Source organism: Crinia signifera, chromosome 19 (genome assembly GCF_055691185.1).
Source record: "Crinia signifera chromosome 19, ASM5569118v1, whole genome shotgun sequence".
Taxonomy (NCBI): domain Eukaryota; kingdom Metazoa; phylum Chordata; class Amphibia; order Anura; family Myobatrachidae; genus Crinia; species Crinia signifera.
The window spans coordinates 14,126,305-14,154,266 of NC_139226.1; the positions used below are offsets into that span (position 1 = coordinate 14,126,305).

General features: G+C 46.2%; 1 protein-coding gene across 2 annotated transcripts in view; it reads left to right on the top strand.

Moving 5' to 3' along the window:
- Positions 1–25,687, top strand: part of LOC146041706 (uncharacterized) — a 31,231-nt gene extending 5,544 nt beyond the window's left edge. Inside the window, exons 2-6 of one of the 2 annotated variants that reach the window (XM_083161617.1) lie at positions 6,195–6,261; positions 7,542–7,901; positions 20,582–20,860; positions 22,951–22,977; positions 25,176–25,687. In XM_083161617.1, the coding sequence (XP_083017743.1) occupies positions 6,216–6,261; positions 7,542–7,901; positions 20,582–20,860; positions 22,951–22,977; positions 25,176–25,357 (894 nt within the window). In that variant the 5' untranslated portion in view covers positions 6,195–6,215 and the 3' untranslated portion in view covers positions 25,358–25,687. The remainder of the gene's footprint in view (positions 1–6,194; positions 6,262–7,541; positions 7,902–20,581; positions 20,861–22,950; positions 22,978–25,175) is intronic. The other variant, XM_083161618.1, reaches the window with a different exon arrangement.
- The last annotated feature ends 2,275 nt before the right edge of the window (positions 25,688–27,962 follow it).

Sequence of the window (27,962 nt, forward strand, 5' to 3'; positions counted from 1 at the left end):
CAACATGACGTGGTTATGTAGCGTGCCGGTACTTTGGAAATATTAAGGGTATTTTTAGCAGGTTTTGACTAATGGAACGTGGGAGGGGAATAATCAGTATTTGTCTGTTTCATATCCCTACACATGTCAGAGACGAGTTCCCATTACTACTTCCCCTGTTTATACAGAGTGGCTTCTGATCGCTTACAGTGTGAGTGTTCCTTCCTAGGTGATACTGTTATGTCAGATTAATATGGGGCTGATTCAGGATCGCTCAGAGCCATCCAACTTCAGCCTTGATGGACTGGGTTTGAGCATGCGCATTTCTGTACACCGGGCCGGTCGTTAGAGGAGGGAGGGCTGGGGGCGGAATTGGCGCTGGAGTCCCAGTGTTTTATAGGTGTGAGGGAAGCGAGCCATGAGAGGGTACGTGGTAAACTATTTGGGGGTCCAAATTCTCAGGTGTCAACGAAAACTCATGGAATTTTCACATGCATGTCGATCTTTTAGGTGTCGACGTAGACATGTGAGCTGATTCACACCCAAAATGTTGATTATCTTGAAACTCGCTGCTTAATAATAAAGCACTTATCTAAACCGGGCACCGGGTGACTACAACGGTCGGGATTACGACAGACGTTTCTACATCATCGGAATCCTGACTGATAAACACCGACAGTCAGGATTCCGACTGCCAGGGGCTATTTTCCCTTGTGGGAGTCCACGACCCCCACAGAGGGAGAATACATAATAAAGGAAACAATAGTTGTAATGCATGCAATGGAAATTCCTGCATGGAGTCTGGTGTTCCCGACTATCCAAATAAAAAAAAAAAAGGTACTTGTGTATTATAGCAGCGCCCCCGATGTACATCGTACGATGAACGTATCGTATCGCATCGCATGCCATGTACCCGATGGCATGCGATGCGACGCGATTTTGACCCCCTATACGATTAAAAATCGTATAAGCACCCTAAAGGGTGCTTTTGAGCACCCTAATGGGTGCTTACAATGTTTAATGCACCCCCACGCCACCCCCCCCCCCCACTATAAACGTGAACCTGAAGCGTGGCGAGCGCAGCGAGCCCGCGAGGGGCGGCGGTACGCGTCCTCCGACCTTTTCATACCCCCACTATCCACGTCGGCGTGGAGTTGAGAATAGATTAGTGTGGCGAGCGCAGCGAGCCACCGAGCCCGAAGCGTGGCGAGCGGACGCGTCCCTTCGCGGGCTTCACAGGTATCCGCGTCCCCTCGCGGGCTTCACAGGTATCCGCGTCCCCTCGCGGGGCTCGCTGCGCTCGTCACGCTTCGGGCTCGGTGGCTCGCTGCGCTCGCCACACTAATTTATTCTCAACTCCACGCCGACGTGGATAGTGGGGGTATGAAAAGGTCGTAGGACGCGTACCGCCGCCCTTCGCGGGCTCGCTGCGCTCGTCACGCTTCGGGCTCGGTGGCTCGCTGCGCTCGCCACACTAATCTATTCTCAACTCCACGCCGACGTTGATAGTGGGGGTATGAAAAGGTCGTAGGACGCGGCGCTCGCCGTTTATACTGGGGGGGGGGGGGCGCGAGAGGGTGCATTTAACATTGTTTGCACCCATTAGGGTGCTTAACATAGTATAAGCACCCATTAGGGTGCTTATACAATGTTTAATCGCATCGCATCGTATGGCATTGTATGCCATGTACAATGGCATACAATTTCAAAATTGTATGCCATCGTACACTAACCAACGACATCGCGTCGCATCGCATACCATCGCATGCGTTATGGTATACGATGCGATGGGCGCCGCCAAAATACACAAGTACCAAAAAAAAACTTGACATTCATGTATTCAGCACTTAAAATTCAAGGAAAATATTTAAGGAATGTGCTTGCGGCACAGTGTTGTTGTGCGTCCCTATGTGGGTGTCCCCAGTTAATGGCGTCCCGTTACTGGGCTACCAAAAACAATCTGTCCTTATATAAGTACACTCCTTGCTGATACTTCAGGTACCTCTTTATCTTCACTGGTGGTCCACGGGTGTTTTTCTGGTGGGGTTTTCCAGAGAGAGTAACGGTGATCCCCCTAGGTCAGGGATGGGGAACCTTTGGCCCTCCAGCTGTTGTTGAACTACACATCCCAGCATGCCCTGCTACAGTTTGCTATTTGGCCATGCTAAAACTGTTGCAAGGCATGCTGGGATGTGTAGTTCAACAAGAGCTGGAGGGACGACGGTTCCCCATCCCTGCCCTAGGTCATGTGTCCCGGACTTTGGAGCCTCAGTTTAGGTCCACTCACACCGGGATCGCTTGAGGAACACACAAATCCCTGTGCTGTGGTTATCTTTCCATACAGCTCCCCTGTCTGGAGGAGGTGTTTGTGCAGGGCTGTCATCAGGAATTTTGGGTCATTTCCCCCTCCTCACTTGACTTACCGTAACCCGGCTCCTGCTCCCCCATCTCCTCTTCCGCTGGGGGTCCTGGAGCGCAGACTTCTTCGACACAGGATGCCGATGGCCAATTGAAATGCAGCACCGGCTGGTGAGCCAATCAGAGTTCACTTACCGGCAGCCTGCGCTCCGGGACCTGCTTTGTTCAGTGCATTGAGCGCAGCTCAACCTTCGCATTGTTTTCTTATAGTTACTGTAGTTTGTGTTTGCTTTTTACTGTGTACAAATTATTTTATTACATTTATTAACTGTTCTATCATCAAGTAATCAAGGAGGTGTCAAGGTTCCTATACACCTCCTTTGTGTGTGTTTACGATGTTGTTACCTATTCTACAAAACACGGTATTGAAACAACTTGGCTACACACATCTGCACCACAGAGGCAGAGCGCGGCACTGCACAAAACTTCTATATCTAGAAACCATTATGGAGCCAGTCGTCCGTTAAGTGCTGCAGCTAGCATTGTATAGTAACAAAGACTTTTCATATCTGCTCGATTAGAGGATTATCCTTATATGCAAAACTGACTCTGCAACTTTATTTTAGAAGTATTTTACAATGTATCTCATAAAATGTTGAACGTGGTTACAATTGTTTCCTTTGTACTAGAATTTGTACTTTTTCTGCGTCATTTTGATCTGATTTTGAGCGCGTCATTATACCCATTTCTTTCTGTCGTTTTTGTTGAGGGTCAGCTCCTCGATTCAGGTGCAGTCCAGATTAAATAAGTTAATTTATAAAAATATATATAATTGTACACAGAAAACAAACCGCGCCATCACAATTCTTGTATTTTAGTAAATAACCCCCTGACACTCTGATATATTTTCCCCTAAACCTAGATGTTCCTTTGTCGCATCCACTGGCCAGTCTTTAGTTGGTGCACATTTATTTGGTCTCTGACAAGTCGTCGTCCCCGGAGCCGCAATAACACACTGGTGGGTCAGGAACTTATCCCGTGTGTTTTTGTGCAATCACAGCTCCATTTTTCATCAGTAAAAACAGCCTGTAATTAGATGCGGCGATAATGACTATCGGTCAGACAATGCGATATCAGGCTGTTTTATCAGTTCTGATGTTTTATGGTCTGACGTGTATTTGCATCTGTGCAGACCTGGCATGGAAGAAAAGAAGAAAGCGTTCTCATTCAGAGAAAGAGGAGTTTTTGGTCTTTATTTCTGACATTTTTTTTAAAAGGTAATTTAAATGTGGGGGGCGCCCATGAGCCTTTATTGTGTACTGCCAATTTAGGACATACCCCCGGTACTGCTTTCCTAGCACGGCGCCCGTCTCACTGATTGTATGCCTTACTTAAGGCATACAATCAATACAATTGAAACGATTTTTTATTCATATGGATCTCATCTTATGCATCTCATGGATCCTATGCATTCATAAGATGCATGAGATCCATGAGATAAAAAATCGTGAGCCCCCAATAACCATTGTTAACGCCACCAGCACTATCAACGCCAACCCGAAGCGTGGCGAGCTGACGTGGATAGTGGGGGTATGAAAAGGTCGGAGGACGCGTACCACTGCGCTCGCCACGCTTCGGGTTGGCGTCAATAGCGGGGTGGCGTTAACAATGGGGGGGCCATTTCACCCATGAGGGGGGGTTAGCAATTAAAATTGGGGTTTTGGGGGCTTTTTTACATTGGAATAAATGTAACATTGGGTCTCAGGGACCATTTCACATTGATTCCAATGTAAAAATCTCGTCGATTGCATCATCTCATGCATCTTATGCCGCACAAACACATAAGATGCATGAGATGCTTGAGATATCAGCCCCACACATACAATCTAGATCGTGGGCGCCGTGCTAGGAAAGCAGTACCATACCCCCTAGCTCAGGTGAAATTTTAAGGGTTAAAATCAATACTGACAAAACTGATATAAATGTAGCACAAAGTGCTCAGAATGAATAAAGAGTTGTATAAAGGATTAAAAATGTACGGCTTTGTACTGTATAATGCCTTATTTATTGGTTATTCCACAGCTGACTTTGAGAGGGATTGGTGGGGCACCGGGTATTTAGAGATCCCACTTCTATTCTGGACAGTACGAATGGTCTAATGGTTAGCATTACTGACTCACAATGCTAAGGTCATGAGTTCGATTCCCTCCATTGTCCTAATTGTGTGGAGTTTGTATATTCTCCCCATGCTTGCGTGGGTTTCCTCTGGGTACTCCGGTTTCCTTACACAATCCAAAAATATACTGGTAGGTTATTTGGCTGCCAGCAAAATTTAGTGTGTGTGTACATGTGGTAGGGAATTTAGATCTGTTTGGAGTACAAATTTGTTTGGTAAATGGGCAAAACCATGTGCACTGCAGGTGGGGCAGATGTAACATGTGCAGAAAGAGGTAAATTTGGTTGGGGTGTGTTGAAACTGAAATCTAAATTGCAGTGTAAAAATAATGCAGCCAGTATTTACCCTGCACAGAAACAAAATAACTCACACAAATCTAACTATCTCTGCACATTTTATATCTGCCCCACCTGCAGTGCACATGGTTTTGGCCATTTTCCAAACAAATTTGTACTGCAATCAGATCTGAATAAAGGCTATAGATTGTAAGCTCCACTGGAGCATGGACTAATGTTCAAATACTCTCTGTAAAACGCTGCAGAATATGTGTGCGCTATATAAGAAACTGTTAATAAATAAAAAAAAATAATAAGCTCAGGGGGGCGGATGTAAGAGAGAGGTAGGGTGACCAACTCATCCCTTTAATCCGGGACACATATTAATTACACAGGTTCTGTGGCTGGCTTTCATCTGGTTTTAAACTGCCACACCTCAAGACTCCATTTCACCTGGTTTTAAACTGCCACAGAACCTGTGTAATTAATATGTGTCCCGGATTAAAGAGATGAGTTGGTCACTCTAGAGAGAGAGGTAGATTTGGGTGAGTTATTTTGTTTCTGTGCAGGGTAAATACTGGCTGCTTTATTTTTACACTGCAATATAGATCTTACTTTGAAGTAAAACCCCACCCACATCTAATTCTATCTGCACATGTTACATCTGCCCCACCTGCAGTGCACATGGTATTGTCAAAGAAGGAATTTGCCAGAAGGAGTGAACGAGAATAACCCCCAATGTGTAGTAAGAAATGAAAGATGGTATTATACACTGCCTCGTGCCGCCCTCTAGTGATCCAAGTGTGCAATTGCAGTTGGATTCAATTATGCTGGGTTTAAAGCACTGTATGCGATCTGTGATTGACAACAATATCATACACTGTCTTGTGCTGCCCTCTTATGACCTAAATGTGTAATTGCAGTTGGGTTTACTTTTTAATGGGTCAGCATAGTGTGCAGTGCGGAATCATTATCATACAGTACATGGCTTTATGCAGTTATGATTGATAAAGGTGGGCTGGAGGTCTGAACCCCGACTCTCTGCTTCACTACCTCAATTTTTCTAAAGGCTGAACATTTCTGTGAATAGCATAAGGTCCCTCACAAATTCCCAGTCTAATGGTACATTTAACTGATAAATCAATCTCAGTCTCATAGCATTACTACAGTCTAGATCCTACACGTGTTTCACCGCTAAGGCTTTCTCAAGGTTAAAAAAGGTTACAGACCCTGGCATCGAATTGCTTTGGTGAGTTACAAACTTGCTGGGCCCATTCATTGCGGGGAGGGAGGGCCGGGGGTGTCGGTGAGAATGGGGCCTATTCTGACTATACTCCATGAGTAAATGTAAAAAAAATCTTAATATATGTAATTAATCCCCCATTCTTCTCTTTGTCTTTTTACAGGTCTATTGAACTAGGGCAACGATGGCGGCTCAGTATCTAAGTATCATATTCATACTTCCAATTTTATGTAAGACTTATTCCACATCATGAATAAGTTGACATATTTACAGAATAAGCCCCTTTTGCTTATTCCGTGTTTCTGCGTTGCTTTCCTATGTATAGTTCCTACCGCCCTACTATGATGTGTGGAGTATTTGTCCTTGTTTGTTGCACATATTTTGTATCCTCTAGCCCAGTGGTTCCCAAACTGTGCGCCTAGGCTCCCTGGGGTGCCTCGGGACACTTGCAGGGGTGCCTCGGGTTGGTCGTCCAGGACCAATTCAAATTATTTATGATCAATTATTTCTGGACAAAACCAGTGCTGGTGGCTGCCAATCATAAAATGTGTACAATCAGAACCAAATGCTGCCCTTTACCACATAACTGAACCTAAGAAGCACATATAAACACAATCAGATCTACTTAATTTGATATATATTTTTTGGGGCCTAGGGGTGCCTTGTAAAAATTCTGATACTCTAGGGTGCCGTGATTAGAAAAAGATTGGGAACCCCTGCTCTAGCCCATTTCCTGACTTTTGTGAGTTCTGATTTCTTCTGTAGCTTTGTCAAAGCCAGTTCTATTTAACTGCCTTGACCTGAATCCCTTCTGTTGTCCATAGAAACCCTTCTACTGCATTTGCTTTGTAGTGTACACGTGCACCAACCGCCCACGACTGCCTCCAAGATCTGAACCTCATCTTCTCCTTGCTACCTTGCTTATGGCCACTGCCTGTCCATACTTTCATCTTGTTTCCTAGCTTTACTTTGGGTACACCATTATCTAGTAGTTAGCATTCTCATACAGGCAGAGCTGCCATCAGAAATGGTGGGTCCCTGGATTGTCAAAATAGGCAGCGCCCCCTTTCCCATTCCCCGGAATGCCTGGTGAGACCTTTGGTGTCCACAGCACTGGCCGAACTACTCTACCTCTACATTGCTTCAAAAGAATGTCAACTTTTTTATGACAAATTATATTTGATAGACTTAAATACTGGGCCCCCTTTCTGTCTGGGCTTGGGACTGGAGACCCAGCAGCCCACCCCTCATGGACGCCATGAATACAGGGCTATCTATGGGACTTGTAGTTATCTTGTTGTAACTTCCTTTGTAGAACCTTCTGGGTAAACTTTAGGTGGCCATTGGATTTTATTACGCAATGGGCACCTTCGCCAACCACCGAAGGCAAAGAGGATCTTCTCCCCAACCTCAATCCTTACATTTTGAATGTGTGTTTTTGGAAAGTGTGTTGGATGTTTTATAATGATTATAACTGGTGATAATAACTAATTTCTTGTTCTCTTTACAGGCCAAAATGATTCCGCTGTAATACTGCAGCAACCGGCTGCTGTAGCCACCATGGTGGGCTCCACCGCTAACATAACTTGCCATTTACAATACATTACAGAGGGAGTGATACGTGTTACATTATATTGGTTTATAGAAAGGTCCACAAAAAGATACTATGTTTTCCCTGAGACTCATCCTGACTCTATATTCACCAAAAAATCAGTATGGCTTAGTAACCCCAACCACACCACAGATATGTCGTTCACCATGGACAATATAGTCCTCGCATACACTGACACCTATTTCTGCCATACGTCATTGCTGGTAGGTCCAGATAGCGGAGCTTCAACGGGGAATGGAACATATCTTCTTGTGTACGGTAAGTATTGTCTGAACATATACTACAGGTATAATACATATATGGCGATGATATGTATCGTCTGAACAAATGTGTGTGAAATGACAGAGATTGGGCCGCTTTGATTTCCAAACTACTGTACTTAGTTCTAAGCTTATTCTTCACAACATCGATGTGGCCACACCTGCTTCCGGGTGATGGATCTACAATGTCCATAGGTGTACCCAAAATGGTCGACATGCAATAGTATGACAGGGTCAAAAGGTCAGTAGGGTCAACAGGTCTACAAGAAAAAGGTTGACATTCAAAAGGACAATGGGGGTCAGAAGATTTTTTTTTTAAAACCGGTTCATATCTCTCTATGGGGGTTACTCTAAGTTAATCAGTCCCCAGCATGTTCGCACAGGGGACCAGTTTTTTGCATCTGCTCATGTGCAGGTGCCTTTCTCCGCATGTGCAGATGCTGGGCGTGAGTGGACATAGTGAGCTACAGGTTCGCCGTCCTGCTCGCACCTAGCAGTGCGGGTGGTGGGTGTGGGGCGGTGGCGGGGGAGGGGGACAGCCAATGAAAATGCTGGGCGTTCCCATTCATATGGGCTGGCGGTGCGGGTGCAGGGGGCGGTAAGCTGACGTGAGCGGATGTCAGCTGCCCGCCCGCTTCCTGCCCAGGGCGCTCTCAGATCTGAGACACCATAGAGGTGTCTCAGGTCTGCGAGCTCCAATGATTTCTCCCCTGCACCCAAGGCTGCGAATGGATGATTATGGAAATCATCCAATTGCAGCCGTGTGAGGGTTTGCGTGTGGACCAGAATGTGATATAATATAATAGAAGCACGGTGCGCCATGTGAGGGTACTCGTTTCACATAATCATCTTTTTAGTGTCTACCTTTTGACCTTGCCGACCTATTACGGGTCGACCTTTTGGGGTAGACCTATTGACTGTCCTCCTAGACCAGGCATGTCCAAACTATAGCCCTGCAGCTGTTGTGAAATTACACATCCCAGCATGCCTTGCCATAGTTTTAGCATTCCCTAATAGCAAAACTGTGGCAAGGCATGATGGGACTTGTAGTTTCACAACAGCTGGAGGGCCATAGTTTGGACATGCCTGCTCTAGACCCTTTAGTTCACATTGCCCATGCAGCAATAATTGGTGAAATATATGTGTGACCATTGCCCTGGACAGTTCCGGTATGCTGCCACTGCTGGATGTTGGGGGGCCACAGGGTGGACCCTACGAAATCCTATTAATCCTCCTCTCCCTTCCATACAAGGCCCTCTCTAACTCCCTACATCACACAGCTCATCCCCCTACATACTCCTTCCCGGGTTTGTCGACAGAAAAAAGCTGGACAGTCAGTAGGTCCACCGCTATTGGTCAACAGGAAAAAGGTGGATACACCAAAAAGTTCGATATGCATTATGTTGACATAGACAAACTGTCGACAGGAACAAAAGGTCAACATAAAAATGTCGACATGATTTTTTCACAATTTAAAAAAAAAATAGTTGGTCATACTTTATCATCCCAGTGGACACGGAGGGGGAATATAACAGAGAGAAGCACGCACGCGAGCATATGCGATACATCTGCGGTACTTATACAGCGTCCATGTCGACAAAGACACCAAAAAAACATGACAACCTTTTTCATGTCTACATCTCCTGTACAAAGGGGGGATGCGGTGCACAAATGCGTCTCATGCACAATAAAGGTCTCGTTTGCCAGGGCTCCATGTTACATGTTGGCAAATGCCTCCATTTGAAACCCCCACTATCCACGCCAGCCTGAAGAATGGCGAGCGTAGGTACGCGTCCTCCCGACCTGTTCATACCCCCACTATCCACCTCGACGTGGAGTTGATTTTATAAAGTTTGGCAAGCGCAGCGAGCCCGAAGCGTGGTGGTCGGACGCGGATTACTTGAAGTGTATTCCGCATCCCCTAACACTTCAGGCTTGGTGGCGCGCTATGCTCGCAGCACATACATGGCAGCATTGTGGGGGCACAGAGTGATGGGAGGAGTCTAATATACCATAACCCATCACATCACACGTGTAGTCAGCAGACAGCACAGACATGGCAGCATTGTGGGGGCACAGAGTGATGGGAGGAGTCTAATATACCATAACCCATCACATCACATGTGTAGTCAGCAGACAGCACATACATGGCAGCATTGTGGAGGCACAAAGTGATGGGAGGAGTCTGATATACCATAACCCATCACATCACACATGTAGTCAGCAGACAGCACAGACATGGCAGCATTGTGGAGGCACAGAGTGATGGGAGGAGTCTGATATACCATAACCCATCACACGTGTAGTCAGCAGACAGCACATACATGGCAGCATTGTGGAGGCCCAAAGTGATGGGAGGAGTCTAATATACCATAACCCATCACATCACATGTGTAATCAGCAGACAGCATATACAGTACATTGCAGCATTGTGGAGGCACAGAGTGATGGGAGGAGTCTAATATACCATAACCCATCACATCACAGTTGTAGTCAGCAGACAGAACATACATGGCAGCATTGTGGAGGCACAGAGTGATGGGAGGAGTCTGATATACCATAACCCATCACATCACACGTGTAGTCAGCAGACAGCACATACATGGCAGCATTGTGGGGGCACAGAGTGATGGGAGGAGTCTAATATACCATAACCCATCACATCACACGTGTAGTCAGCAGACAGCACATACATGGCAGCATTGTGGAGGCACAGAGTGATGGGAGGAGTCTGATTTACCATAACCCATCACATCACACGTGTAGTCAGCAGACAGCACAGACATGGCAGCATTGTGGGGGCACAGAGTGATGGGAGGAGTCTAATATACCATAACCCATCACATCACATGTGTAGTCAGCAGACGGCACATACATGGCAGCATTGTGGGGGCACAGAGTGATGGGAGGAGTCTAATATACCATAACCCATCACATCACATGTGTAGTCAGCAGACAGCACATACATGGCAGCATTGTGGAGGCACAGAGTGATGGGAGGAGTCTAATATACCATAACCCATCACATGTGTAGTCAGCAGACAGCACATACATGGCAGCATTGTGGGAGGCACAGAGTGATGGGAGGAGTCTGATATACCATAACCCATCACATGTGTAGTCAGCAGACAGCACATACATGGCAGCATTGTGGAGGCACATAGTGATGGGAGGAGTCTAATATACCATAACCCATCACATCACACGTGCAGTCAGCAGACAGCACATACATGGCAGCATTGTGGAGGCACATAGTGATGGGAGGAGTCTAATATACCATAACCCATCACATCACACGTGTAGTCAGCAGACAGCACATACATGGCAGCATTGTGGAGGCACAGAGTGATGGGAGTCTAATATACCATAACCCATCACATCACACGTGTAGTCAGCAGACAGCACATACATGGCAGCATTGTGGAGGCACAGAGTGATGGGAGGAGTCTGATATACCATAACCCATCACATTACAGGTGTAGTCAGCAGACAGCACATACATGGCAGCATTGTGGAGGCACAGAGTGATGGGAGGAGTCTGATATACCATAACCCATCACATGTGTAGTCAGCAGACAGCACATACATGGCAGCATTGTGGAGGCACATAGTGATGGGAGGAGTCTAATATACCATAACCCATCACATCACACGTGTAGTCAGCAGACAGCACATACATGGCAGCATTGTGGAGGCACAGAGTGATGGGAGTCTAATATACCATTACCCATCACATCACACGTGTAGTCAGCAGACAGCACATACATGGCAGCATTGTGGAGGCACAGAGTGATGGGAGGAGTCTGATATACCATAACCCATCACATCACACGTGTAGTCAGCAGACAGCACATACATGGCAGCATTGTGGGGGCACAGAGTGATGGGAGGAGTCTAATATACCATAACCCATCACATCACACGTGTAGTCAGCAGACAGCACATACATGGCAGCATTGTGGAGGCACAGAGTGATGGGAGGAGTCTGATTTACCATAACCCATCACATCACACGTGTAGTCAGCAGACAGCACAGACATGGCAGCATTGTGGGGGCACAGAGTGATGGGAGGAGTCTAATATACCATAACCCATCACATCACATGTGTAGTCAGCAGACGGCACATACATGGCAGCATTGTGGGGGCACAGAGTGATGGGAGGAGTCTAATATACCATAACCCATCACATCACATGTGTAGTCAGCAGACAGCACATACATGGCAGCATTGTGGAGGCACAGAGTGATGGGAGGAGTCTAATATACCATAACCCATCACATGTGTAGTCAGCAGACAGCACATACATGGCAGCATTGTGGGAGGCACAGAGTGATGGGAGGAGTCTGATATACCATAACCCATCACATGTGTAGTCAGCAGACAGCACATACATGGCAGCATTGTGGAGGCACATAGTGATGGGAGGAGTCTAATATACCATAACCCATCACATCACACGTGCAGTCAGCAGACAGCACATACATGGCAGCATTGTGGAGGCACATAGTGATGGGAGGAGTCTAATATACCATAACCCATCACATCACACGTGTAGTCAGCAGACAGCACATACATGGCAGCATTGTGGAGGCACAGAGTGATGGGAGTCTAATATACCATAACCCATCACATCACACGTGTAGTCAGCAGACAGCACATACATGGCAGCATTGTGGAGGCACAGAGTGATGGGAGGAGTCTGATATACCATAACCCATCACATTACAGGTGTAGTCAGCAGACAGCACATACATGGCAGCATTGTGGAGGCACAGAGTGATGGGAGGAGTCTGATATACCATAACCCATCACATCACATGTGTAGTCAGCAGACAGCACATACATGGCAGCATTGTGGAGGCACATAGTGATGGGAGGAGTCTAATATACCATAACCCATCACATCACACGTGTAGTCAGCAGACAGCACATACATGGCAGCATTGTGGAGGCACAGAGTGATGGGAGTCTAATATACCATTACCCATCACATCACACGTGTAGTCAGCAGACAGCACATACATGGCAGCATTGTGGAGGCACAGAGTGATGGGAGGAGTCTGATATACCATAACCCATCACATCACATGTGTAGTCAGCAGACAGCACATACATGGCAGCATTGTGGAGGCACAGAGTGATGGGAGGAGTCTAATATACCATAACCCATCACATGTGTAGTCAGCAGACAGCACATACATGGCAGCATTGTGGGAGGCACAGAGTGATGGGAGGAGTCTGATATACCATAACCCATCACATGTGTAGTCAGCAGACAGCACATACATGGCAGCATTGTGGAGGCACATAGTGATGGGAGGAGTCTAATATACCATAACCCATCACATCACACGTGCAGTCAGCAGACAGCACATACATGGCAGCATTGTGGAGGCACATAGTGATGGGAGGAGTCTAATATACCATAACCCATCACATCACACGTGTAGTCAGCAGACAGCACATACATGGCAGCATTGTGGAGGCACAGAGTGATGGGAGTCTAATATACCATAACCCATCACATCACACGTGTAGTCAGCAGACAGCACATACATGGCAGCATTGTGGAGGCACAGAGTGATGGGAGGAGTCTGATATACCATAACCCATCACATTACAGGTGTAGTCAGCAGACAGCACATACATGGCAGCATTGTGGAGGCACAGAGTGATGGGAGGAGTCTGATATACCATAACCCATCACATCACATGTGTAGTCAGCAGACAGCACATACATGGCAGCATTGTGGAGGCACATAGTGATGGGAGGAGTCTAATATACCATAACCCATCACATCACACGTGTAGTCAGCAGACAGCACATACATGGCAGCATTGTGGAGGCACAGAGTGATGGGAGTCTAATATACCATTACCCATCACATCACACGTGTAGTCAGCAGACAGCACATACATGGCAGCATTGTGGAGGCACAGAGTGATGGGAGGAGTCTGATATACCATAATCCATCACATGTGTAGTCAGCAGACAGCACATACATGGCAGCATTGTGGAGGCACAGAGTGATGGGAGGAGTCTGATATACCATAACCCATCACATCACACGTGTAGTCAGCAGACAGCACATACATGGCAGCATTGTGGTGGCACAGAGTGATGGGAGGAGACTACAATTACAGACAATTCAACAGATTTTTCAGACTCTTTGAATCACTGACTGAGATTAGAAAAGTCATCAGCCTAATGGGCAGCAACATGGAGTCGCGACCCCATGCTGAGAAGGTCGGGACCCACTATGGGGACAGGACCCACAGTTTGATAACCCCTGGTTTAAATCAAGCGACACCAATCAGATATCATCAGTAAAGTCTAGGTAGAGAGAATTTGTCCCTCCTGGAATGGGCCATACAGGGAGATATGCGCAATCTAATATAAACCTCCCTCCTCACCATCTACCACAGGGGCCCCCTGTCTTAAAAGACACCACCAAGACTAAAGGTGCATGCACACTGAGTGATTTTCCCGGACGGTATGGAAAGCCGTCCACCCCATCGCTCATTGGCTGGTAATACAGCAGATGAACGGCGTCCTCCAGTGATTGGCGCTCACTGCTCAGCGCCGGGCCGTACACACTGGGCAGCCTTGGAGCGTAAAGTCACCCAGTGTGTATGGGCCTTCAATCTGGTGCTGGTCTCAGATATCCCAATGCACTCATATGAAGCAATTACCAGCTAGTCGTGAACATGTATACATAGTGTTGGACATCTGCCATTGAAGGCAGTGACAAGTTCTAGACACTAGGGGGAGCAATACTACTGGAATTACAGAGGCAGCTCTACCATGAGGGATCTATTGTATTGTAACAAGTCACTTACCATCAGGTATCCGCTTACATGTAGTTCTACTTATGTAATTTATTTACTTACATGTCCCTGTGGACTGTCCTATGTGGGGAAAACCCAGCGCCAATTTAAGGAGCGCATGGCCCTACATAGGACAGCCATTAATCAGGCACATCAGGCAGGATACAGTGACCAACCTTTTTCCCGTCATTGTTTGTCTCACCAGCACACTGTAAATCAGATACGTTCTATTATTATAGATCATGTCCCCAAAAACATCAGGGGGGGCAATAGAAACAAAATTCTTTTACAGCGGGAAAGCAGGTGGATTTTTATGTTGGGCACTTTGGCCCCTGGAGGTTTAAATGAAACCCTGGGGCTACAGTGCTTTTTGTAGAAATCATGTTACTTGCTGGTCATCATTAATACATTAAATGATCTGCATTGGTGCCCCATTTATAGGTTTCCCCTGTCAGTTTTGACTATTTCATTAACAGTGTTCAGTCCCCCTTTTGGTCTTCATATGCTCAGTATTAATAACAGGCCTTTCACATTTGTGATGTTTTGTTAGTGGATAAGTTCCCATATATTTAAATGTTATGGGGGTTATATACATTCTTTCTATAGCTTTGTAGTTTGCTCTTGTGCAGGGTTTGTGTTCTTTAAGCTGTTCTAACATGGTCCTGTATTTATTATGGACGCATTGCTATATATGTTAAATCACATTGAGGCTTGCAGGGAAGTCTTAATTAAGCACTAACATATGTCATGGTTAGTGTTACAATCAAGTTCAACCATGTTTACATTTATTTGTTTACGTTGTCTAGGTGACAGATAGTGCTCCGACTGAACTCCAGTAACGTCCTTTATCGCGGGCGCCATCTTGCGATTGGCACAAAGCGGTATTTTGGGGCTGGTTGGCGGAAGCGTGTGGTGTTTACTGCTGCTTCCGTTTGTCCGTCCATCCCTGTCCACCGCTGTAGTGCGCATACCTAGTTGGCAGATACGCGATGAGGGAGAGCTACACGGAACAGTCAGCTGGACCGGAGGGACGCCTACTGCCGGGTGCACACATCTTGTGTTACCTGGCGTGGTGGGACGCTCCCTTGTCCGGCAGGTGAGCGCTATTTGTTTTTAATGGGGCTGGTGGGCGGGGGGTGTGTTCAGGTGTGTATATAAGGTCATTTTGGTTTGATTTCACTTTGTGTATGTTGTCCATCCCTGACGACGGGGGGTAACCCCGATACTGCAGGAATAAAAGGACTCCTATTATTCAGCCTGACGAGTGCCGCCTCCTTCCTCCTCCTGTCTGTTTGTTGGCCCCACGTGGACTCTCAAATTCGGATGGCACCGCAGCATTTGACTGTTTATCTTCATTTCAGTAAGTGTTTTTTTGAATATTTTCTTCTGAGTGCCGGATCCTGGATCTGCATGTCTGGACTTTATGTGTGCTACATGGCCCGTATAGAGTACCTATCAAGGCACCTTTTTGTATTTTTATACTGAAGATTTGATCCAGTGTGTGCACCCTTGATCACCTTCCCCGGCTCATATAACCCCTGTAACTCTGCCGATTAACACATCAGTTGGTTCCCCTAAATAAGCATGACGTCAGCAAGTCAAGAGCTAGATATGGCAATGGAATTTATACAAATGGATGTCAGGGAATTGGTTAGTCTCTCTGATAGTGATGCAGAGTCTATCCTTTCCAAATTGACTTTGGCCGAGGATGCCACCACTGAAGTGCCAGAAGCTCTATTTAAGCAACTCCTACGTTTAAAACAAAGGGAATGTGACTTCAAATATCATGCTATCAGCTTGTCTGATTATTTTAGAAGTAAGCTGATCCCTCGCGGCTTTAGGGTGAAAAACACACCCACGATTGGGCGACATAACGCATCCTTTTGCCGCCGCTGGATAGGGGTGCTAAACAAATGCTCAATGGACCTGCTCCTCCTGGTGGTGGAGGAATCCACTAGAGAACAACAGGTATACCAACAGAAAATTGAAGCATTTGAGAAAACACATATCCCTGTGTTGACGGCAGATCCTAGCAACCAATGGCTAGAAAAACTACAGGTGCAGTTGGAGCAATACAGAACCAATCTTGTCAATTTCAAGCGAGACAAGCTTAGAAAAGTCCAGATGGACTATGACCAGAAAAGAGTCTACGAGTGGCTAAATCCCAACAGGCCACAAGGCAGACCAAGACCATATAGAAAACGTCAACCTCGGGGCACTGAAGACCGAGCCCCTGGAGCATCAAGTACCTCCCAGAGTGAAACTGATTCAGGTCCTTCTGAAACCGGCAGGAGACAGTTCCCTTTAGGGACTCAAACACGGGCCATGTATTCAAAAGACCCAACAGCAGAGTTGGAAGGAGGACTAGACGTGCGGGCCAAAACCTCAGGCAGGAGAGGCGCCAACACACAGAAGCGCAAAGGGAACTAGTTTTTAACCTGTCATCCGCTACGTTAACTGAAGTGGAAATGCAAGTGCTTGCTAAAGGACTCTCATTTATCCCAACTAGACGGGGTGATCCATTCCAGTGGAAGGTGGATACCTTCAGACTGAACCGCGCATTACGGTTGAAGGATCACTTTGGCAGACAGCCTGTTAGTCCAACATTAGCCTCTTCCACTTCAACTATTCCTCCTAAACTTATGAAGCTCGCTCCTAAGTCAAAATTTGACCCCATTTCCACCAGTCCCACCATTAAAACTTTCACGCGCCTGATGGAACAACAAATAGAACATCTCCAGAATCCAGTGGCTAAAATACATTACAACCTCACCAAAGATGAGAAGATAGCATTGGAATCCTTGGCAGCACGCCAGGATATAATAATACGTGGAGCAGACAAAGGCGGTGGAGTTGTAATAATGGATGTGGACAATTATCGCAAGGAATGCAATCGCTTGCTAAGTGATTCAAATACTTATGGACACCTCGATAAAGATCCCACTTGGGGCTTCAAAGTGGAACTTGACTCTATTCTCAACAAAGCTGTACGGGAGGGTCTGATAATGCCAGAACTGAGACAGGCGCTTACAGTGGATTTTCCAGTGACTCCCCTGTTTTATTGCATACCGAAAATCCATAAGGGTCTTAGGGATCCCCCTGGTCGGCCCATTGTGTCAGCCAGGGGATCCCTATACCACCCTATATCGGTATTCCTGGACAGCTGGCTTAACCCTTGTGTTCAAGCACTCCCGGCCTACTTAAAGGACACGACTTCATTGTTGGTTATCTTAAGGGACTTACATCAGGTCCAAGATTTGACTAAGATCACTTGTCTCTGTACAGCGGATGTGACCAGTCTCTACACCTGCATCCCCCATGATGCAGGTGTGGAGGCGGTCAGATTACTGCTAACAAACAACCCTTTATACAAGGGTCCTCCCATAGAGCTGTTTATTTCGTTATTGACATTGGTATTAACCAGAAATTATTTTTTATATAACGGAAAGTTTTATATTCAGCAGCTGGGCGTGGCCATGGGGTCGGCGGTGGCCCCGGCCTACGCCAATACATATATGTATGGGGTGGAACAGGGTTTGTTTTTTGATGGAATTGAGCACAGAGAGGGAGTTTCACTATATTATCGTTATATAGACGATCTCCTTATTTTCTGGTCTAGACATCCCTCTGAGTTAAAATCTCTTCTCACTCAACACAATAATAGTGGCAGTGTTATTCAATTTACTTTTCATGTGGATGCCAAAAGTGTCCAGTATTTGGACGTTGATATAAAACTGACTGAAGGGCAGTTAACTACGGCCCTTTACACCAAGAGTACCGATAGAAACACCCTTTTAAGGTACAACAGTTCTCATCCTGTCTCATTGAGGCGTGGACTTCCATACTCGCAACTTTTGCGGGTGCGGCGGATCACGTCCGATGAGTCCCAGGTACCCTTAGCATTGGACTCCATGGTGGACAAATTTGTTCAGCGTGGATACCCCAAATCCACTCTCTTGCCCATTAAGAAAAAAGTGTTGGAGACACCTAGGGACAAGACACTGGAAGTTAAACCCAAGAATTTTAGTAGCTCTACTAAATGTAAGATCCCCTGGGTCAATCAATTCTCATGGGACAGCCAGCATACTACTGCCAAAGCAAAACAGTGGTGGCCCATAGTGTCCTCTGATCCCGATCTCCCACTTTTGCGCAACACCCAGTTGATGCCCAGCTACTCCAGACAGTCGAATCTGAAAGACAGTCTGGTGAAATTGGATATCACGGGCTGGGACAAAAAGGTCCCCACACATTTCTTAACCAGAAAAAATGGGTGCTTTAGGTGTCTGGGATGCACCACTTGCAAAACTATGGACACTGGGGATAAATTTGGGCATCCTCATTCCAACAAGTCACTTACCATCAGGTATCCGCTTACATGTAGTTCTACTTATGTAATTTATTTACTTACATGTCCCTGTGGACTGTCCTATGTGGGGAAAACCCAGCGCCAATTTAAGGAGCGCATGGCCCTACATAGGACAGCCATTAATCAGGCACATCAGGCAGGATACAGTGACCAACCTTTTTCCCGTCATTGTTTGTCTCACCAGCACACTGTAAATCAGATACGTTCTATTATTATAGATCATGTCCCCAAAAACATCAGGGGGGGCAATAGAAACAAAATTCTTTTACAGCGGGAAAGCAGGTGGATTTTTATGTTGGGCACTTTGGCCCCTGGAGGTTTAAATGAAACCCTGGGGCTACAGTGCTTTTTGTAGAAATCATGTTACTTGCTGGTCATCATTAATACATTAAATGATCTGCATTGGTGCCCCATTTATAGGTTTCCCCTGTCAGTTTTGACTATTTCATTAACAGTGTTCAGTCCCCCTTTTGGTCTTCATATGCTCAGTATTAATAACAGGCCTTTCACATTTGTGATGTTTTGTTAGTGGATAAGCTCCCATATATTTAAATGTTATGGGGGTTATATACATTCTTTCTATAGCTTTGTAGTTTGCTCTTGTGCAGGGTTTGTGTTCTTTAAGCTGTTCTAACATGGTCCTGTATTTATTATGGACGCATTGCTATATATGTTAAATCACATTGAGGCTTGCAGGGAAGTCTTAATTAAGCACTAACATATGTCATGGTTAGTGTTACAATCAAGTTCAACCATGTTTACATTTATTTGTTTACGTTGTCTAGGTGACAGATAGTGCTCCGACTGAACTCCAGTAACGTCCTTTATCGCGGGCGCCATCTTGCGATTGGCACAAAGCGGTATTTTGGGGCTGGTTGGCGGAAGCGTGTGGTGTTTACTGCTGCTTCCGTTTGTCCGTCCATCCCTGTCCACCGCTGTAGTGCGCATACCTAGTTGGCAGATACGCGATGAGGGAGAGCTACACGGAACAGTCAGCTGGACCGGAGGGACGCCTACTGCCGGGTGCACACATCTTGTGTTACCTGGCGTGGTGGGACGCTCCCTTGTCCGGCAGGTGAGCGCTATTTGTTTTTAATGGGGCTGGTGGGCGGGGGGTGTGTTCAGGTGTGTATATAAGGTCATTTTGGTTTGATTTCACTTTGTGTATGTTGTCCATCCCTGACGACGGGGGGTAACCCCGATACTGTAGGAATAAAAGGACTCCTATTATTCAGCCTGACGAGTGCCGCCTCCTTCCTCCTCCTGTCTGTTTGTTGGCCCCACGTGGACTCTCAAATTCGGATGGCACCGCAGCATTTGACTGTTTATCTTCATTTCAGTAAGTGTTTTTTTGAATATTTTCTTCTGAGTGCCGGATCCTGGATCTGTATATATATATATATATATATATAATCTATCACCTTTTAATTACTAATTGCATTATTTTATTTCTTTATTGTCATTCTTTATTCCTACCAAAAGAAAACCTGATTGCGTCAATCAATGGCACAGATCTCATCTGCAAAACCGAAGTGTATAGAGTGGAACATGTGACGCTGGTTTTGGAATTTGCCGGGCATCAGTATAAGAAGAACAATTCACATGGCCCGCTTCCAAAGCCAAGCCGTTCATACTGGATTGCCAATCATCTGTATGGGGGTATTACACAATGCCAAGCCCAACAGAGCGTCACCTTCTCCTGCCTGCTGCAGTACAAGGGCGAAACCCTTCTGAATCACACTACAGAGATCACGTGCACAGGTACAGTATGACACAGCCACAAGTACACAATGACACTGAAACTAGTGAGCCCGTTCCAAGCAAATGCTTCGAACGCTAGTCTGCTACCTTATGATTGCCTCTATGTTTGTGCAGGTGTGAGAGAGAAAGAGATGTAGTTTCACTCACTGCCAACAGATGGCGGTGTTTCGGAGACGCACAATCAATCACTAGACATATATATATATATATATATATATATATATTATTGCTGCATATAGGTGGGGTCTTTTGAGGGGGTGTGGTCTGTGAAGAGGGTGGGATCTCTCCATATAAGGCGTAAGTTCTGAGCGGGACAACGTTGTGGCCTTCCTTATATCTTATGTTGCACACTACACACACAAATATACTGTACGTGGCGCACCTCACACACTTACACATTGGACAGATACACACAACACATACAGACACATACATAAAACGTCACACACAGTACAACACACCCACATACTGTACACACACACACACACAAACACACAGAACACACAAAAAAATAAATGCATCATAAGCTACATCTCAGGAGTGGATGTGGAATTCATCAACAAACACACAAGCTATCGAGTCAGGAGTGGTGCGTTTCAAACAACAACACGACCCCTGATTTCATTGCCGTCATTGAGTATCAATGCAAACACATTCTAACATTATGGTGGAGGCTTTAACAAATTACAATCTTAGGTATTTGGCACAGCATACTGTAAGATGAAATTTTACAGCAATTTTGGAAATTAAAAAAACCCCAAGGTTTTCCCGGACAATGACAAGAGGGTCAGCTAGTAATAATAATAATAATAATAATAATAATAATAATAATAATAATCTACACAAGTATAATTGAATGAAGTATGTGTGTGTGTGTGTGTTCCACAATAACTGTCGAGAAGCTTTAACTAATCTTCTTCACAAGTTGCAAATTACCGTTTCATCTTAAGGGACAATCTAAGTTCGAAGTTGGGTTTAAGTTGGGTTTAATTGGACGACCCCTTAAGGGCGCTGTCATAAGGGTCCCGGCTATTTCTGTTGTTTTCATGCATTGTAATATGTCGCTGGATAGCCTATGACTTTCTGAATACAACCAGGGCCACTTAAAGCGCTGCTGGGCCTCGGTAAAAAAGGGATGTGATCAATGGGAGCAGGTGTGGCCAATGGGAGGGGGCTGCGGCCTGTGTGTTGGCACACAGGCTGCTGTTGTAGCTGCTTCTCTCCCCCTGCTCAGCACACAGCACTGAGCAGCAATTTACTGAGTGGGAGAGAGAGGCTGTGCTGCTGTGGCAGCCTCTGCTCTCTGCTCCCACTGCTCAGTCTCTGCAGCAGTGGAGGGGGCAAGGAACACAGGAACCTCCAACAGAACCGGGCCCGCCTAATACTTACCCCCCCCCCCCTCCTTAACAGCACTGATTACAACACAATAAACAGACTTCTTTAAGTGGACCATTAACCCCTTGAGTGGTGGGTTTTCTTAGGGCAGGACAAACCTACCAGGGAGGGAGGGAAGTTTGTCCTGCCCCAGAAATACTCACCATAGAAGGTGCAGCTGCTGCCTTCTGCAGCTTCCCCTGCTCCCCTGAGGCTGCTGCTGCCGGCTTCGGCTATTTGTGGCCGCTTGGAGAAGTTAGGGACAGCTTTTGGGGACTTGGGAGAGCTCGGAGCATTCGTCTGTCCAGGCATTCCTGTGCTTTCACACCCGAACACATGAACTGCCTAGCACGGCTGTACCTCTCCGAGCAGCCCTGGTCCTCCACGAGCGGTAATAGGGGCGGTGATGGGAAGATCAGCAATAGGGGAGGGATTGGCGACCAGGGGGATGGTGGTGCACCAGTTCACCACTGGAGGCGCCACTGGCACACCTTTTCTTTACAGTGGCTTGCTGGGAAACTTCTCGGGAGAGCCCTCTCATGCAGAACATGAGGCTTATAAGGGTCCATTCAATGAAAAACATTTTGTGAATTACATAAACTTTTGCCCGTCTGTTGGACGGGCTTTAAAACTAGTAATGATAATAATAATATAATATTTAAGTGAAGAGAGTGCAAACTACAAACCTTCATAATTATCCCCTCTACGTGTTCTAGGTTTCTTCAATAACTCGGGGCTCCAAGGTAAGACACAGGTGTGATGTACTGTATAGCTGGAAACAAGGTTTGGGTAAGCTGGTCAGACATTTGCACATGGACCCAAAGTGTTCTCACAGAGTCCCTTATCAAATATACTGATTTCTACGTGAACTTTTCAACTAGAAAAAACAGACATAGGACATAGAGAAAAGTCATAACATTTAACTAAGTATAGAAAGCCAAGAAATTAGAGAGTGGGAGGGAGAGTGAGTGGAATGGGGAGAGAAAGGGGGAGAGTGGTATGGGGAGGGAGATGGAGATGGGGAAAGAGTAGGATGGGAATGGAGGGAGAAAGAGGGGAGAGAATTGTATAGGGAGGGGGAGAGTGGTATGGGGAGGGAGAGAGTGGAACAGGAAGGGAGGGAGAGAGTTGGATGGGGAGAGAGGGAGAGAGTGGGACGTGAAGGGAGGGAGAGTGATGGTGAGAAGGGGGGAATGGGGGGAGAGTGGGATTTGGAGGGAGAGAGAGGGTGAGAGAGTGGGACCATGAGGGAGTGAAAGAGCGAGGGAATGAGAGAGGAACAGAGTGGGACAGGGAGGGAGGGATGAAGGAAAAGAGAGTTAAGTGATAGAAGGGGCAGCAGCCTGTACAGAACTTCTGCTGTGTATTCAGTCTTCTGAAGGTTAAGTACAAGAGAGTAGTTTGATGATGCAATGAGCCATAATCGGCTAGCCACGGCCATCTTGCTTTTTCAAAAATGTCCCCATTTTTGAAAATCCAACGCGTCATCAACTTGCCCCCTTGTACCAGCTAATACTAGCCAGTGTGAGGCTGGGGAAGCAGTCTGGGGATCGAAAAGGAGCAATAAACAGCCCCTGAAGACTCAGTTAAAATGTCCTGGATGTGTGGCAGTCATGAAAAATCTGCTAACTCTGCACGGGAAGGGGGATCATCTGTTGTATATGATGCTGGCTGGGGTCCCTCACTCTGCCGGGCCTGCCAGGGTACCTGGGGTACATGTCTGTCTCGACGACCCTCCCACCCTTGTTACCCCCACTGATTGGTCTGGACAGTGAGGGCTATCTATAAGATTTTACACATGTAAGAGATAGGGGAAACAAGGAACAACTATATAGACAAACATGACAATTGAATATTCTTACACAACCCTTCTTTTTGCTATGCCGTTATATCCATTTATACTCGGCCCCCTCTCTTATTGATGCTATTCACATTTTTATATGATGATTTCCTCCACCAATTGTAGTTTATCTCTGTCTATAATTACAGTGCTGTGGTCCATAGCGCAACTATAAAAACTGTGCATCCCCCACCACAAAAATGTTGTCACCCCCGGCACAGACTGCTGGGTTTGGTTGTGTCAATTAACACTGCTGCCAGGTACTTGCTTGTTGTCTGTGGCTTTCCCCTCCCTCCCACATTCGTTCCACTTCCATCCACTGCCACTTCTGTGGTATTATCTGAGCATGACAGCAATGAAAATGTCCCTCCTAAGATGGCCACTGCCTCATTGAAGACAGATATTATGGGGTATATTCAATGAGCTTTGGCAAGCTGGGACAGTGAACAGTGCCGATAGCTCCCCATTACAGCTCGAAGGTCAGTATTTAACTGACCCCCTGCACTTGCCGTTTCCACCTCGCTTGGTTTTCCAGTGAGGTGGAAACGCGAGTGCGGCTGCCAAAACAGCAAGGATCACGACTAAATGCAGCAGGCTCACAGCATTAGCGGCGGACCTCACTGTTTGGGGGGAATCCTCATCGTCCCCCGAATGGCCAGCGAGCGGGTTAAATGATGAGGATTGTTTTTGTTGATCCTCCCCAGAAACAAGCCACCCTCGCCACAGAGACCCCTCGCTGATAGCACTGAATACCGCCCTATGAATGGTAGAGGATTCGGCGTCCATTTTGTCAAGGACATTTTCATTGCTGGCAGACACAATGGGACCCAAGCGGCAGCGGCGGACGAAGGCGTAATGGAGGCAGGAGCAGACCCACAGTTCCCACAAGATTTCCAGCACCTCCAATCCCAGACGGGGTCTGCGTGGCTATTGTTATGCTACTGACTGTGGTTCTGATGATGTTCAATATGGGAAATTACTTTTGAGGCAAAAGGTCTTGGAGGACAGGGAAAGTCTTCACAATTTGTGAATATCCACATGAAAAAAGCTTTGCGAATTTAAGAGCAGTATTTGTCAATAATCATGTTTTCTTGATTTTAGGTGAGCCGGCAGCACCTCACCCTCTACTCCTCTACGGACTTCTCCTGGGGAACTCACTTGTGATACTGGTCATCATTCTTCTGTTCTTCTTATTGGCCAAGATGAGGGAGCAAAAGCGAAGGAAGAAAATCACCAGACCAAACGTAGCCGTTTCCAAACACAACAAATTTCAGCAACTTTAACTGAAACTACAAAGCTTATAAGAGTTAAATGAAATATTGAATTTGTGCTATGCAGATAAAACGAGCTATGTACTAAGCCTTGGGTCAGAGATCCTGGGGTCTATTAACTAAGACTTGGAGGTACACAATCGATTTTAATCTGTGTTATATTTCCAGGGCTAGAACACACATTTACTAACATTTAAAAATGTATATAAAAATATAATTGTCAGTAAATGTTTAAGCTCCGGAAGTCCAACATCGATTAAGATACATTTTCAGTCTATCCAAATTGACCCCAAATTGATCAACATCGACCAAAATATACCTTTATTCAAGTGGATGAAGACAAATGGGCATATTTATTAATGAGTGATATTTTTTTTATCGCTCATTACTAATAATAAATGTTGCTCCAGTCAATCAGCTCATAACTACCACTTTCCAAACACCTGACAGTTAGGAGCTGATTGACTGGAGCACCATTTATCATTCGTAACGAGTTATAACAAAAACATCACCGTTGATAAATCTGCCCAAAAGTACCAGCCTATCACGCAGTGGCATAAGTTTGTCCCAGTTGCCTGGAGGCAAGATGTATATTGGTGCCCCGTCCCAATTTCAGAACTCAGCCACAGGAGCAATTTTGATGGCCTTCAGTTAATGGATTTAAACTCGCAGCGGATGAGAGGTGCCCCCTTGAGAGCAGGAGCCCGGCGGCAGATGACACCATTGCCTCCCAGAGTTCTGCCTCTGCAGTATCACGTCTCTTTGGGCCTTATTTTGGTTCATTCTTTCTGACAAAATCCTTCTTAGATGGGCAAAACCATGTGCACTGCAGGGGGGCAGATGTAACATGTGCAGAGAGAATTAGATTTGGGTGAGTTATTTTGTTTCTGTGCAGGGAACATACTGACTGCTTTATTTTTACACTGCAATATAGATCTCACTTTGAAGTAAAACCCCACCCAAATCTAATTCTCTCTGCACATGTTAAATCTGCCCCACCTGCAGTGCACATGGTTTTGCCCATCTAAGAAGGATTTTGTCAGAAAGAATGAACCAAAATAAGGCCCTTTATGACCATGTTACAGGCTTTGTTTAAAAAACAATAGGAACTGGTTGGTTTGTAGTTTACCTCTCTCCATTTTATTTCTCTCCATATTATCTATACCCAAGGCTTAGTAGACAGACCTCTTGGGGAGATATCATATGCTTCTACTAAGTTATATGGTGGTTTAGATTAAATGTAAAGCAGGTAATTTACAATGTACACCAAATGCGATAAGTACGACATCTTGCGTTCACACCAATGTGCCTCCACGGTCTGTCCAGCGCACATAAACGTGCGCACACTCGGAAGCAGCCTCAACAATCTAATAATGGCTCACACATCTATGTGTCCGCACCCCCTATCCATGTGTCATCATCAGTGGCGGCTCTTACCTCGGCGGAGGGGCCAGTGCATACCCGGTAGCCTCATTGGTGCTGCGCATGCACTGGCCCCGGCCTCTATGGGGCTGCTTCGGGAGCAGACCCGTAGAATCGCATTGACGGTCCCGGATCCGGCGCATGTGCAGTATTGTCCACTGACCCTGCATATGCACAGAACCCGATTTTAGGGGCTGCCCCGCAGCTGCACATAGAGAGGCATCCCGGAGGGACGGAACACCTCCCAATGTGACTGCCTTGAATGACTGGCAGGTCCAACTTCCAATAGGAAGTCACTGTGCAGTCTCACAGACTGCATCTGGCCTCACACAGTGGTGGAATTTACCTGTGGGCCCCCCAGAGGTAAAAACCGCCACTGGTCATCATCATTATCAGAGATGATGATGCACATACTGTAGTAACCCGCCAGATTCTGTCTTTCATTTTCTAGGATGCAACAGAGAAATGAAAGACAGATTCTGATTCGTTGCTATGGGCAACATCACCTCTTCATTTTTAAAAGCTTTTGTAAATTTTCTCTGCTATCTATGGCCACGAGTGAAATAATCTAATGATGACAACCAACGCATAGTCTCTTGGGAGTAGATAAAACAAATAAGAGTTTAAAGGATAAACAGGATACCAGCAACTACAGTAGATTAATCAGTTATAACAACATTAGGATCATACACATCAAAAGGCCCATAAGAGACATAAATGTATAAAAAGGCGATAATAGTATCAGGCTTTTATATAACTTGCTGAAAGAGGAACTTCCTGTTTTTCTTTTATTTCCGGGGAGTTCAAATATTTCAGCACCATTGTTTTAAAAAGGGACAGACTAGATGGGCCAAGGTGCAGACTAGATGGGCCAAGGGGCAGACTAGATGGGCCAAGGGGCAGACTAGATGGGTCAGGTGGCAGACTAGATGGGCCAAGGGACAGACTAGATGGGCCAAGGGACAGACTAGATGGGCCAAGGGACAGACTAGATGGGCCAAGGGACAGACTAGATGGGCCAAGGGACAGACTAGATGGCCCAAGGGACAGACTAGATGGCCCAAAGGACAGACTAGATGGCCCAAGGGGCAGACTAGATGGGCCAGGTGGCAGACTAGATGGGCCAAGGGGCTGACTAGATGGGCCAAGGGACAGACTAGATGGGCCAAGGGACAGACTAGATGGGCCAAGGGAC